The sequence below is a fragment of the Sorex fumeus genome, unplaced genomic scaffold (genome assembly GCF_029834395.1).
Source record: "Sorex fumeus unplaced genomic scaffold, SorFum_2.1 ptg000075l, whole genome shotgun sequence".
Classification (NCBI taxonomy): domain Eukaryota; kingdom Metazoa; phylum Chordata; class Mammalia; order Eulipotyphla; family Soricidae; genus Sorex; species Sorex fumeus.
The window spans coordinates 24,957,172-24,972,126 of NW_026606132.1; the positions used below are offsets into that span (position 1 = coordinate 24,957,172).

Here is a 14,955-nt window from a genome sequence, read left to right on the forward strand (position 1 = left end):
AATGGGAAGACAGTGACAGTTCTCGGCAGCAGGGTTCAGCTGCTGGCTGCATTGGTCCATCTGCAGACAGTTCCATTTTCGAGCTGGAAGTTGACTCTGAGCAGCTGAAAGATGCTGATTCAGTGCGCATGTGACCTCCAGAAGGCCCTGCACAGACCAGGTGCCTCTGGCTCTTGGCTTCCTGTTACCAGGCAGTCTCCAGCCTGCTCTCAAGCCCAGGTCAAGCCGCTCGCTCCGGGGTGGGGAGACAGGCAGAGGCAGCATCCCCTTGGCCTAAGCTTTAAGACTCATTATTCTTGGGACCTATCTAGACCTGCTAACTAACCCTGGGCCTTGAGGCTTCCATTCTCTGTCGTAAAGAGCCCCCCAGTTGGAGAAGTGTAGGTCCCCACAAAGCAGAGCTGTGCACGGGGCTGCAGCGGAGATGGTATATAGCTATGAGGAGCTGTTTCTCTTCTGTCCGTCCCGGCTCATCACGTGGGTTGTGAGTGGAGTCAGGGGCATCCAGGAAGGCAGGACTATGCTGTGCCCTCAACCCACAGCGCTGTGAGGAACACTATTGGCAGCTGTCCTCACCTGAGCAGGCTGAAGTCTGCAGGAAGGGGAGCCGCTGGCTCTCCACACGGCTTGGGGTTTCCACATAGCTCACTCTGCCCCCATCACAGACGCCCCAACACTCGATTCTTCACAGCTCATGGATTAACTGGGACTCCTGGTTGCCCCAGCATCTGTGGGCCAGGAGCTGCATCTCCAGAATGCACTAACAGCCCTTCTCAAACCTCAATTTACCCATCAGGCCCCCTCGCTGGCTCCCCAGCCCCGCAGGGTGTCTGGCAGAACTCCTGACAGGTGTTTTCCATGGGCTGTGTCAGCCTGCAGATGAAGAGAAGGCTGAGGGGCACCTCTGAGTCCTTCCACTCTCTGGAGCACTCCTGAAAGGGGCGTTTTCTTAGGATTCCCTTGGTGGGCTGTACAAAGATGGATTCCTCTGAACCATGGGACAGTGTCACAGATGACTGAGTCCAGGATTTGGCTGCCTGAGGGTCAGCACTAAGGAGCGAGGGTGGAAAATCCCTGAGCTTACCACGGAGACTGGCATGCTTGTTGAAAAAGAGGGTGGGGGTTGTTTAAGAAATTCCTTCTTAAAAAGCCAGGGCCTGGGGCTGGAGCAATAGGATAGCACAGCGGGTAGGGCGTTTGCCTTGCACGCGGATGACCCAGGTTCAATTCCCAGCATCTCATATGGTCCCCTGAGCACCGCCAGGATTAATTCCTGAATGCAGAGCCAGGAGTAACCCCTGTGCATTGCAAATTAAAAAAAGCCAGGGTCTGTCTGTGTGTGCCCCCCCCCCCAACCAGGTTTGCCTGACAAGTGCCCCCAGGGACAGAGATGGCCCCTGGGCAGAATCGGCCTGAGCTCAGTCACCGTGGCACCTATGTACTTTCCAGACGGGGAGACTGAAGCCCAGTGCTCGCCCCACCAGGAAACCCAGGCCTGTAGATGCCCACCTTGACTGTGTCCCAGCCTTAACGAGCCCTTTTCCCTTTCAAGACCCCTTGGGCTCATTCGGGGGAAGGAGGTGAAGGTAGTCTGCCTGAGTCACACACACACACACACAGGTTCTCTTTACGGGGACAATGCCCCCCTTCCTTAAGCAATCCCCACTTCACCTCAGACTGGTCTGGGGTATTCCACACACCCCTTTGATCTGCTACACTTCTGGGTGTCCATGTAGACCCTACCCATGACAGCGCCTGGGGCTGTGTTTAGAGCAGTTCCGGCTCTGGGTCTCCCCAGCCTGTCCCTCGGGGCCTGGCAGCCTTCTTTCAGGGTGGCATGCTCTGATTCCGCTCAGAGGATGGGACCCCGGGGACTCCGGGTGCCTGAAAGCCACACACTCCCGGAGGTGCGGGGATGTTCTGAGAGCTACCAGCTCTTCCAGGCGCTGCCTCTACACTCCACAGAGAGAAGGAAGCTCGAGAAAATTGCACGCCCTCCCCCCCCAGCTGCTTCCAGTCAGCCATCAGACGGAAGGGAAGGCAGGGGGTCACAGGCGGTGTGATGGAACTCGGGATACTGCCTGGTGGCGAGCAGCTGATGGGGGCATTTGAAATGCCACCTCTCTTCCTGAGAACCAGGCAACTCTGCCGGCTGCTGGCACAGGGCTGTTGGGGCCAAGTGGGTGGCCTCTGTCCTTTCCTGTCAGTGCCCCAATCCTGGTGGCCATGCCCTTGTTTGTTAAAGAGCCAGCAGGCAGCTTGGTGACCCGGGGCTTAGCGCAGGGTGTCAGTAAAGAGTGCGTTCCCGGTTGGGCACCATCCCCAGAGGCTCTGAGGCTCACGGGGCAGACTAAGAGCCCATTGTACAGAAAATGTTGCTGAGGACCAACGAGAGGGCAGTGATTTGCCCCCGGTCACACACTGCATAGAGGAGAGAGAAGGGAGCTGAAAGGCTTAGGGTCACTCCTCTGGCGCTACCCTCCTGCTCGGCCATCAGGTGCTGCTCGGGCAAATGGCGGCGCCAAGACTTCGCCCGTCATAGGTCGAGGTTCTTGCTGCTCGGGGGCTGGGAGCAGGGATTCCTGAGACAGACTCCTGGGGGCCATTCGACTTTGAGGGCTCCCCGACCTTCCCACCTCTTCTGGCACGCCGCAGAGACACATACCCTGTTCTGCTGGCAAGACTGAAAGCCCTGTGCGGACTTGTCGAAGATCGCTTCAGTCAATGGGGACGTGTCATGAGAAAGGCCGTGCGGCCGGCCAAGCACGGCCTTCCTCCTGCAGGGGCCCTACAGCCCGGCTCTTCCTTCTTTCGCCCTTTGTCCAGAAAACTTGCTCCCCTAAACCTCGGGATGCTCAATTTATTCGAAGCCCTCTTCTCCGCCCTCCCATCTTCTCACTACTCTCTGCCGAGCCAGTTTACAGGGGAACCCCATCATCGCAGAGGCCTGCATTCCAATCTGCGTGCTGTTGCAAATGCCGAGGGAAGTTTACCGGGACGGGTCTCCCCATAAGAGACAAAGAGGGCCCGGAAGCAAATTGGCATCCGGGAGACTGAAGCAGCCACGAGCCTTTGCTACCTGCTTCCCAGCCCCTTCCAAGGCCCGCTGGAGGGACAATGACATCTCCGAACCCACCCCTCCCGGACACCTGCAGCCTCCAACACAGGATCTGAGCCCATTTTTCTGGCCTATTGTGGGTGTTAAAGCTTCCAGCTGGGCTGTCCGAAATGCAGCCAAACTCCTGTGAGGCGAGTTTTCTGTGCCTGCACCATAGCTGAGATCCTCCGGATTCCTGCTTTACGAACCTGAATGGAACTCACAAGCTCTTGATCTTTTCAAGAAATCTCTGCCTTTTGTGCCATGCCGGACTGAAAATGTCGAAAAGGAAGAATGGCTGGATGTCAATGCCCAGACAGACGCAGGAAGAATGTGGACTTCAGAGCTGAACTTGGCCCCCATCAGAAGGGTTGCCTTTGTTTTCTCGTTATTTAGGGGGTGGGGAAGCCATCACATGCTCCCAGATGCATTTTCATGAATGTTTAGAAGGTCGTGGGGATCACATTGCTGCCTTTGTCTGCCCAATTATGAAATGGGGCTCTACAGGCATTGGTGAATAGAGCGAAATTCACTTCTTTCTAAACGATGCCTGGTGACTACCCTCCTCCCCCACCAAAGGCCACACTGCTAAGGACTCAGGGAGCTGGGACACCTGGGGTCTAAGTGTCCTGGTTATTCCCTAACTGTGGGACTATAGACAAGTCAGATTCAGTTATGTTTTCTGGAAGAAGAGAAGAGGGCCAGAACAATAAAACAGAAAGGAAGGCACTTGCCTTGCTCGCAGCTGACCTGGTTTCTATCCCCGCAACCCTACATTGTCCCCTGAGCCACTAGAAGTGATCCTTGAGCACAGAGCCAAGAGTAAACCCTGAGCACTGACAGGTGTGGCCCAAACAACAATAACCCAAAAAAAAAGAAAGAAAAGGAGATTGATGTAGACTATAGAAACCATGCCAGCTTCTACTATTCACCCGCTGTTTATATTTTTTAAAATAGAAGAAAGAAGTGTCACAGGGGGTGAGTCAGATTGGGAGCGAGAGCTGGCCTAAGCTGCCTGTCACTGAGCCATAGGCTAAAGAGTGGCCTGTGTGTGGAGCGGCACTGTTGCTTCAGAGAGTTCTGGAGACTAGGTGAGGTGCCTGCCATTCCCAGTGGGATGTCAAGAGGGGGTTCCGCCTGTTATCCCCCAACTTGAGCAGTGTGACCTCATCAATAGCAGGTGCTGGCCATGGGAAACGGGAAAAAAGGTGCCAGGATGGCCCTGGGCAGCGGGCAAGCACAGCCAGTCTCAGTTGGAATTAGATGAAGGGGCCCATCAGAGACGGACACTTGAGGCTGTCTGTGGGAATCTGACACCATCAATCCCCAACCTGAAGCTGTGCGGCTTTGCAGCCCCTTGGGGTTGACTGTAGACTCCCTCCTGCGGAAGCACCGCCAAGCATCAGCAGCTCGGCCCGCCCCCTGCAACGGAGGTCCTCGGTTCGGTCCAACTGCAGTGGACGTTCCGCAGCAGCCCACACGACATCCGGGAGCCTGCTTGGTTACGGAAGAGCCAGTGGTGTGCTCTCACTGGAATGGAGTGGGCATACCAGCATGTATGCACTTGGCCACCAGGGACGTCAGCACAAGCTACAAATGGGCACAGGGCAGCCCTGGACCTCTCTCTTCAGTGAACTCCACGTTATGTGTCAGGTCCCCCCCCACCTGCTTACACCCACCTTACCTGCATTCCTGCCACCCCTGGCCCAGCCTTGCCCTCCTGCTGACCTCATGGCCATCATCCTGGGCTGCACGCGGCCATCTCAGCCTGGACAGGGAGCCTGTGGCATCTCTGTCCCTACAGACACCTCACCTGTCCTTCTCATCCACTTCTATATATACTGGATTTTTTTCTTTCGGGGTTTGTAGTGCAAGATCGCAGTGGTTTGGGAACGAATGGCTCATTCACCAGCTGACACAGAGTTGATGGAGCTGCAGGAACTGCATGAAAGAAAATTCCCAGTCTCCTGGTTCTCATTGGTCCCCTGATTCCTTCACCTGCTGTGCCCTGAGCGCAATGAGTAACAGAAGTCAGCCAGTGGTTGGGCACAGCGGGGAGGGTGCAGACTGCCGAGTGGTTGACAGTGGTTGTGGTTGCTGTGTTCCGTGGCAAGCGCTGACCCCGCCGCAGGCCTCCGGGTCCCCATCTTAAGTATCACAAGGTTAGGATCCATGATCCCGTTAGACCCACTTTGTCTATTGCCAGTTGTGAGTCCCTGGGGGTCCCAGGGCACCACAGACAGGGCCCCACAGCTTCAGCCCACAGTAGAACACGGACCTTGGATGTGCAATACCTGGATTCCATACCAACATTCCCAGACCCCTTCCAGAAAGGGCTTCCTTACACGAAAACGCCACCAGAGAAGTATCTCTGTTGGACTGTTGTCATAGAAGCCACTCCCCACCCCACTCTTCCTCTCCTTTTGTTTTAATTTTTGGGTCACACCCAGCAATGCACAAGGGTTACTCCTGGCTCTGCATTCAGGAATTACTCCTGGTGGTGCTCGGGGGACCATATGGGATGCTGGGAATCGAACTCGGGTCGGCCGCATGCAAGGCAACCCCCCCCCCCACTGCCATGCTATCGCTCCAGCCCCACTCTTCCTGTCCTTAAGGCACAAATTCCCACAGTTTCCCTTCCCCACCCCACCCTGTGTCTCCAGGTCCTTGCAGGCCTTGGGCCTTTGTGTGACTGCCTTGGAGCACCTTGTAAGCCCAGGGCGTGTAGGAAGCCCAGCATGACTGAGAGCCCCGCTTTGATCGCGGAGGCCGGCTCTGTTAGCTGGTGGGCAGCAATCCCACGTTGTAGGCTGGACCCTTTTCCCGTTGTTTTCTATCTTCCAGCCCAAGGATGCATCTGCAGAGAGGAATTTCTTCTTTAGGGAGCTTACGCTTGGAGAGGGAGGTAGGGCAGTGCATTAGAAATCATTCCTATGAAAAAACAAAAAGCAAGAGAAAAATGTGCAGGCTGGTAAGGGAACTGCCAGCCATCCCTAGGAGGGGACTACTCAGAGAGAGAGAGAGAGAGGGAGAGGGAGAGGGAGAGAGAGAGAATCTGAGAGAATGTGAGAGAGAATCTATTGAGTCACTGCTCTGCATTGTGTTCTGCCCTCAACTGTGCAGCTTCGACAGCTGCCCCAAACTCAGTGTCCTCCTTGAATAATTCCTTTAAAGGCTCAGATATGGTCCATGGTCTCAACTTCAGCCTGATGCACAGAAGCAAGACAGGGAGGCCATCCGGACACGCCGTCTATGTTACACTTGTTTTTCTTTCAAGATCACTTGGTTACTCTTGTCACACTTGTTCTTTACAAATCACACGTCCCATAGATGGGAATCCAACACCTCCCTGCTCTACCTCTGGTTAATTCTGCAACACCGCCGGTCTCTAACCAAAGGGGTCCTTCGTGGCTTCCTCAGTTTCCCCTAAGTAGGCATAGAACCTCCTTTCTGTGACTTTCTGGCATGTAGAATATACAGACAGCGTAATGACTTATTTGAAATCTAACAAGAGAGTTTAAATGAAACACAGCAACAAAGAAACAAGCATTGGCAGTTCCCAAAATAGGCTGTATTGTAGAGTTTTGACAACCAGAAGTCTTTCATCTGAGAAATCTGTTGTATCTTGGAAGTTTCATGTTCATTAGCTCTAATGCGTCTTTATACCAATCTCTCTCCCTCTTCCCCCCACACCTCTCCACCCACAGGGAGCCGCTAAGAGAAGACAGGAAGAAGAGGGCTACCACTACCCAGGCATGGCTGAAGGGGGTTACCCTAGTAAAAGCAAGAGGCCTTGCCTCGAAGATGTCACTCTCTCCATGGGGGTGCCCAGGGCGCATGCCAGCGCAGTGTGTACCGAGCTGCAGCCTCCTCCCATGCCCATGAATCCCAGCTCCGCAGCCATGGGCGTCACCAGCCATTCTCTGATGCTGGAAAACAATCCCATGAATGGCAGTGTCATGGGCTCTCCGTATGCAGTGGCGCCGCCCACCGACATGAGCCTGAAGGGGGCACCCCATCTCGTTCCTTACTGCGACAAAAGTAACAACAACAACAGCAACATGCAGGCCGCCGTGGACCAAGAGCTTCAGGAGCTGCTGGAGGAACTGACCAAGATTCAAGAACCGGGATCAGCCGAGCTCGATCTGGAGAAGATCCTGGGAAACAAGCCGGAGGAGCCGCTGCTTCTGGAGCATTCGCAGGCGAGCCTGGCGGCCCCGGCCAAGCCCACCGTTCAGATGCCACACATGGAGAGCCTGGGGCCCAGCAAAGAGTTCCCTCCGAGTTGTAGCCAGGTGCCTGGCATAGCACTGCCAATGCCATCCTCCTCCGCAGGGGTCAGCTATGGACTGCCCCCCACCAGTAAGCAGATGATGTCTCCCACGGCTTCCGGCGTGCAGGCCAAGAACCCGGCACAGGCAAGGCCCCCGGTGGCCATGCCTCAGATTCCCGTGCCGCAGTGGCATCATGCCCACCAGTTGAAGGCCCTGGCAGCCAGCAAGCAGGGCTCGGCCACCAAGCAGCAGCAGGCGCCGACCCCCAGCTGGTCCGGCCTGCCTCCCCCGGGCGTCTCGCCCCCCTACCGCCCTGTGCCGTCGCCTCACCCGCCGCCGCCGACCTTCAGCTCGCAGAGCCTCCTGGTGTCGTGCATGTCGTCAGGCACCATGCAGAGCTCCTCCGGCGCCTTGCTCCCTAGCATGCCCTACGTGCCCAACCCGGCGCTCAGCCAGCAGCAGTCGCAGTTCACCCAGCAGAGCTCCATCCTCGCGCACCTGGTGTCGTCCACCATCAAGCACCCTCAAGGCCACATGCTGACCGCGCTGCCCACCAGCACCCCGGGCCCGTCGCCGCCCTACCGCCCAGAGAAGCTGGCCAGCCCCGGCTTGCCACAGCAGTCCTTCACCCCTCAGTGCTCGCTCGTCCGGAGCCTGCCAACCAGCAGCAATGCGCTGGGGCAGCAGCAGCAGCAGCAGCAGCAGCAGCAGCAGCAGCAGCAGCAGATGGCCAATGCCATGTTCAAGCCCATGAGCACCAACGCGTCCAAAGCCCCCTTCGGCATGCTCATGCCACCAGCCATGGCCAGCACCAGCCACGGGGCCCCCGAGCCTCTGTCGTTTGGCAACACCAAGCCGCTCTCGCATTTCATGTCAGAGCCGGGGCCCTCCAAGATGCCACCCATGCCCGCGCCCTCGCGCCACGCCAGCCTGCTCCACTACCTGCAGCAGCCACCGACCATGCCGTCCTCGGCCACCGCCTCGTCCACCGCCACAGCCACGCTGCAGCTGCAGCAGCACGACCCCTCGACGTTCCTGCTGCAGCAGGTGATGCAGCAGCCGCAGCGCTACCAGCAGCGTGTCATGGGCCCCGACGCCCTGTCTACTCTACCGAGACAGGTAAGGACACCCCCGTGCCACCGGCCGTCCTCCCGCGGGGCATGCAGAGAGGTGGCTCACGCTAGTCATGCCTGGCTCTGGCCTTCCTTTCCAGAAAAGCCGACTTCCACCCCGGGCGGTGAGAGTGCCTCGTGCCAGGGGGGAAGTTGCCTGTCACGGGTGCAGGGGCTATACTCCCCTGAGTGGGGGATGGCACCCGCCAGGCACTACCAGGGGAAGGAAGCAGAGACCCCAGTCCCCAAGGTCCTGAGATGCCAAGTGGTGTGTCCCCATCTCAGCCCACTCCTCACTGGCAGGACCTGTCACAGCACATAGGGGACAAGGCCATGGCCCTGAGGCATTTCAGTCTGTGCCATGCGGAGCGAGGCCCATGGAATGTTCTGGAAATGTGCCGGCAGACTTCTGCTGAGCAGCATCAGTGCCACTCATCCCCGGGCACTGCCGAGGCACAGTCTCCAATGATGTCGTCCCGTTCAGTGTCGCCATGTTGGTGTGCAGGCACGGTGGCCAGGCCCCTCCCGGCAGTGCTTTGTGAGGAGCGGTACTTCCTACTGCCAGCTTACAGGCTGAGAAACTGAGGCTCAGAGTTGAGATGTTGCACAGAGTCACACAGTGAGCGAAGGGCAGCCTGGCAGCCTCTGGGTTTTCCCCGATGCTGGTTCTCACTGTCTTGCCTGCTCCCTGGCCAGGCTGGTTCCTACTTTGCAGGGCTTGGGGCCTTTCTCGCCGTCTGGTGTGTGTCCATGTAAACCACCTTCCGTGTGGCGTCTGAGAGGCCCACCTCTCAGTGACTGCTGGCAGGACCCTGGCAGGCAGGCAGGCAGATGGAGGCCTCTCCCAGTTGCTGGCCATGTGTCCTCTTCAGAGCGGATCTGATGACCTGGCACTGTGTCGCCTGTGATAGGACTGGGTGGCTCAGTGTGGGGGTTGCCCTTTAAAGCCCTCTTCCTTCTCACCATGGCTCCTCATGTGTTGGGCAAACTGAGCAGCACTCCTGCAGCCCGGGCACGCATGGAGACAACATCAGGCATGGGGGTACCCCAGACCTTGTCAGAGCACCAGCCAGAAGGGCCAACTCGGGTGCAGGTTTAAGAGAGACCAGGCTTGGGATCACTTGGGTCAAGTCTCCTCTCTGACCCTTTTGTAACTGGCCAGGGTGCTGCCCACTCTAGACCCCGGGGTCCCCGTGTGTCCGATGTGGAGTCTGAGGGATGGGATGAATCGAGGTCAGAATGCTGGGAGCTGGCACAAGGTAACGGCACTGATGTTGGCTGTGATGTCCAGAAAGTTCCTTGGGTGACACAGCTGTGACCTAAGAAAATGGGCCTAGGCGGCCTCTGCATCTACTTCCTCCCCAGCTCCCAAGGCCAGGTGATGATCTGGAGCAGAGGGACCTGGAGTGTTCCCTGGGCAGGGGCTAGACAGATATTTGTCCGGTGGCTGAGAGGGGCCAGCACACAGGATGGTGAGTCCCAAGGAGCTGAGCAGCAGCCCAGAGGGAGGCGAGTGTGGGCAGAGATGAGGGGGTCAGGTGAGTCCTGTCCACCAATAGTCCACTTGCCTTGAGCTCTCTCTAGCTTGTCACCAGCTCGCGTTCCCTGTCTCTTCTGTAGCCACACCAAGAACCCATGAGGAGCCAGTGGGGGAACAGCGGCACCCAGAGTAGTGCCAATGGTGAAAGAACTGGTTTGGCTCTATCCTTGTCTCCGGGGGAGGGAGGCAGTTGTAATGTGTCTGTGTTTCAAGTTCGGGAGGTTTGTTCAAATAGGGTTGAGATGGATGCCAAAGCACGCAGAATCCCATGTGGTTCCTTAAGGAGCACCTGCCTACCCCCCTTCCATTCCACCCTCCTCCCCTGAAAGCTTCTGCAGAGCACCTTGGCAGAAACCCAAGACTCCTTTGCGTTTGGCTTTCCAAGGTGGACCTACCTGCTGAGCAGAGCAGAACTTTTCCATGACTATGATTGCCAGGTCCATTAGCACAGCCAACTCAAATATGCGCATGTGTGCCGGGCACTGCTCCACCCCCCCCCACAAGGCATAGCAGCAGGATAAACCCCGAGGCATAGGCCAAAGGAAACCCTCTTGGGGCTGGAGCATAGCACAGTGCGTAGGGCGTTTGCCTTGCACGCAGGCGGCAGACCCGGGTTCGATTCCCAGCATCCCATATGGTCCTCTGAGCACTGCGAGAGTAATTCCTGAGTGCAGAACCAGGAGTAACCCCTGAGCATTGCCGGGTGTGACCCAAAAAGAAAAAAAAACAAACAGAAAACCCTCTTGTCAAAGGCAGAGGCAAGAGCTCCATTTGCTCTGCCTAGTTCTGCCAGGGCACCTTCTTCTGCTCTCAGCATTGCCCGTTAGCCTTTAAATCAAGTGATGGAGATCTTGCTGAAACACTCCCCTTCTCCAGCCCCAGTAAGGCAGTCTGTGACGTTGGCTTTGACAGTGCTTTCACTGGCTTTCCTTGATTCTGTTGCACCAGGGTTAAGGAGAGAAGCCCACTGCCCTAAGTTCTAAGAGATGTTTCTTTCGTGTGCATCTTTTGCAAACTCTGGTGGGAAGGGTTGTATTTCAGATGAGTCTGGCTGAATGCAAGCTCCGAGCTTGAGGACCCTCTGGAAGTGCTCGGGAAGGATGGAGGCAGCCTGGCCTCAGAACCCAGGCTTGCCCCGCACGTCTCTTGGCCACTAGATTCAAGAATATTTTCCCAAATGAGTATTTTAATGTTGTCTTGGCACCCGATGGCACATTCAGGCCACATTTTTCCTTCCTTTCTAAACTTACATTTTGTTTGAGAGAAAACTTTTTTTAAAAGCTACTTGGAGAACAAATATACTTCCACCCAGCAGAAAGACCTTTTGAGAGTTCGGGCTCACTCTCTGAGAGTTAACCAAGTTTTGTTTCAACTGCTCTGTATTGCCAGGAACTTAAGGCAGAATTTGGGAAATGCACACTCAGAATGGGGCGCTAATGTTACCAAGAATTTAGTTTATTTTTTGGTTGATAATCATTACTGATCTCCCATGTCCTGACTCGGCCTTTTTTTTTTTTTTTTTTTTGCAAAGAGCAGAAATTTAGGAGTCACTTGTCCGATGTTAGCCTTTGAAGCAAGCATCCCCTATTCGGCAACGCCCCACTAAACAGTGCCCCCCAAAACACTCCCTCAGAAGAAAGACCTGTGCCGGAAATGATTCTAGTCTCCTAGTAACTGACTTCAGAAAGCTTTCTGTTGTTTTTAGCAATGACATTTGGAGAGGAGAACAGGGTGCTCCAAATGAGACTTTGGTGGGCTTGAAAGTGGCATCCAGGGGGCCCCAAGGCCTCTGCCATTGCTACCCCGCCAATAAAGCTGGACATTTTAATGCTTGGGCCCAATAACATGGTGCTGCTGGGCCCAGAAGTATCAGGATCATAGGGCCACCAGCAGTTCTTGACATTTTTTTCTTAGGTTTTTATTAGTGAAACACCATGAGGTACAGTTGTAGACTTACAAATTTTTGTGCTTGGGTTTCAGTTATACAATGATCGACTACCCATCCCTCCACCAAGTTCTTGACATTTTTAAAAATCAAAAGCAAGCATCAGGGGGCTAGAGTGATAGCACAGCGGGTAGGGCATTTGCCTTGCACGTGGCTGACCCGGATTCAATCCCCAGCATCCCATATGGTCCCCTGAGCACCGCCAGGAGTGATTCCCGAGGAACCCCCATGCATCCCCAGGTGTGACCCAAAAAGCAAAAAAAAAAAAAAAAAGCAAGCATCAGGAGAGAGCTCAAAGGGACGAAGCATGTATCTGCACCCCTGGCCCGCACTGGCCCACACAGCGCTTCAGGAGTAACCCCGAGGCCTTGCTGGGTGTGTCCCCCCTCCAGCACAAAGATTAACTAACAGGGTAAAAATAACGTTGTAATTAGTTCATTGGGGACTGTTAAGTGGAAGGCATCTGGCTCCCATTTGCCGAGTGCCAAAGCAGTAATGATGATGTGCTCCATTCCATGGTGCCGCCTCGGGAATCTGCACAGACCATGTGTGTGGGACCCACACAGAGAGGGAGACCCTCTTGAGACACGCTGTGGGTTCCACACTCAGATGCGGGACCACAGGTGCCACCTGCAATGAAATGCCAGCCAAAGAGGAGGGTCTCAGCTGCAGGCCAAGACACTGACCCAAGGATTAGTATGCAATGTGGCCCTCGGGGCCCCAACCAGCACAGCACCCTAAGGCCGGGGGTGGGGCAGTGGCAGACTTGGGAAAGCAAAGGACACTGGAGTTGGCATGTTCTAGCACCTGATGAAGTTGAAAGGACAGTGCTGCTCCCCATGGAAACGCCCCACAGACACCACCCCCCTCCGTGAGTTGGTGTTTGCCTAGGGGCAAGCGAAGCATGGTATTTTCCCCTTGATCTGACCCATTTGGCCCCCACTGGCCAGCCCTGTCTGTCAGATAGATGGTCACATTGTTGGTAGAGAGGGCCCTGCCTATTTGATGCCCCACCCCCACTGCAAAACACTGAGGTGGGGGCCAGGGGTACAGCGTAGGTGGTCAAGAACTGTGCCTAGCCCTGAACCCCAGTACCAGGTGGCACTCCCCATCAGCACCACCAGAAGCAGCCTTGGGAATCCCCTGAGCGCTGCCGGGGGTGGTCCGTATGTGCAGAGCTGTACGGAGACCTGAGAGACCCCTCCAGACTTGGGTCCACTCAGAGACTCCTGAGCACCCCGAAGCTCCCTGGGATCCCATGTTCTGGCAGAGGCTTGCCTGCCGCTGTTGCCCCAGTGGGGTACCAGCTAATAGGCCCAGGTGGGATATGGGGGAAGCACATCCTCTTTTCTTCCTAATTTTGTTCCCTCTCCCAGTTCACCGGGATGCATGTTAGATTAGCAAAAGTCAGGCTGGACTGAGGCCAGCTGCCAGGACCAAGGCAGGCCTCCCCGTGTCCTGGAAATGCTGTGAGAAATGACTCCAAATCGAGCTGTGCTGGGTGGGGGGTTTGCTTTGGACTGGAAACCCGGCACGTGTACTGTGTGCCGGTCCCCTGGAGCATGTTGCCAAGTTTGAGGAAGAGGCACATGCGAGTGGGGGACCCCGGCGTTTTGGCAGGCCACAGTTTGGGTAGCACAGGAAAAGGATTGGCCAGAACCAGCTGATTCTCTTGGCCCCTGGTCTGAAGGGGGCCGTTTGTTTGTGATCCCAAATAACGACCGTTGATTTGCAAGAGCTAGAGTTTGGGAAAGGATTGGAGCCGCACCCCGTCCCAGGGGAAGGAATGGGGACAAACCCGTGACCGTTTCTCATGATTGGGCAACCCTCACAAAGGCGAGCTCCGGAAGTGGGGAAGAAACAGCGACTCACACAAGGTTTTCTAACTTCAAACCAAAATCTGGACACCCATTAGGAAGGTTCTTTTTTTTTCCATCTCAGAAAAGAACAAGTGTTAGAGAGGATGCAGAGAAATCAGAAACCGCGTGTGCTTTCGGTAGGAATGTGAAATGGTGCAGCTGCTGTGGAAAACAGTGTGGAGGTGCCTCGTCTTGAGGCATCGAATTCCCGTGTGCTCCCACATCCACTCCTAAGAATAGACTCGAAAGCAGGGTCTTGAACAGCCCTCTGGCCACCCGTGATCATAACAGCTCTATCCAAAATAGCCAACAGGTGAAAACATCCCAAATGTCCAGCAACTGGGGAAGGGATCAACAAAATGGGGTCTGTCCATCTAATGGACAATTACTTAGCCTTCAAAAGGAAGGGCTTGGTGCCAGGGATCTAGCTCCATGGTAGATCAGTGCCTTGCATGTGACTTCTCAGCATTGCACACAGTTTTCATGCAAGGCATCCCTAGCGCACGTTAGGACAGATGATTATTGAAGATTCTTTGCTTGGTGAAATCAGTGCGGCACAGACAGACTGTGTGGTGCCATCGATGCCACTACTTTGAGGGCCTTCGAATCGCCCTGTCCATTGAGACAGGGAGTGGAAATGAGGGTGTCTGGGACTGTGAGAGTGAGGATGGGCTATCTGGAGGTGCTAAGCCCAGATGAAGTTGGAGCAATGAGCAAATAGCCCAGGGAGACACCAGCAGGAGAGCAAACCTCTGTGAATGTGTGAATGGCACCGGACTGGGCTGACAAATGTTTCTCCGGTAAGAAGGGAGGAGATAGAGAATGGATGTTTAAGGCTTACACTGTGTTTCCACCAGGGACGCATGGCAGAGAAAGGTACCATGGGCATGGGCAGCTGGGCTGTCTGGACTTGAGCAAGCAGCCGTGTGGGACGGGATCCATGGACATGGCCAGTGCTTAGAAATCACCTTCCTGGCTAGTTTCCCTTCCAGGCACTTTGGAGAGATGCCCACTTGGGCAAGTGTGGGCAGGGAGGGCGGCCATTGTGCTTCTGAAGGTGGGGAAGAGACCCTGGACTTCCATGGTGCCGGGACACCTGCAGCCCTGCAGACGGAGGCTGAGTTGCCG

General features: G+C 55.6%; 1 protein-coding gene across 1 annotated transcript in view; it reads left to right on the forward strand.

Moving 5' to 3' along the window:
• The window catches only part of MAMLD1 (mastermind like domain containing 1), a 104,263-nt gene that overhangs the window by 73,533 nt on the left and 15,775 nt on the right, over nucleotides 1-14,955 (forward strand). The window contains exon 3 of the mRNA XM_056130213.1: nucleotides 6,805-8,490. Within this exon, the coding sequence (XP_055986188.1) occupies nucleotides 6,805-8,490 (1,686 nt within the window). The remainder of the gene's footprint in view (nucleotides 1-6,804; nucleotides 8,491-14,955) is intronic.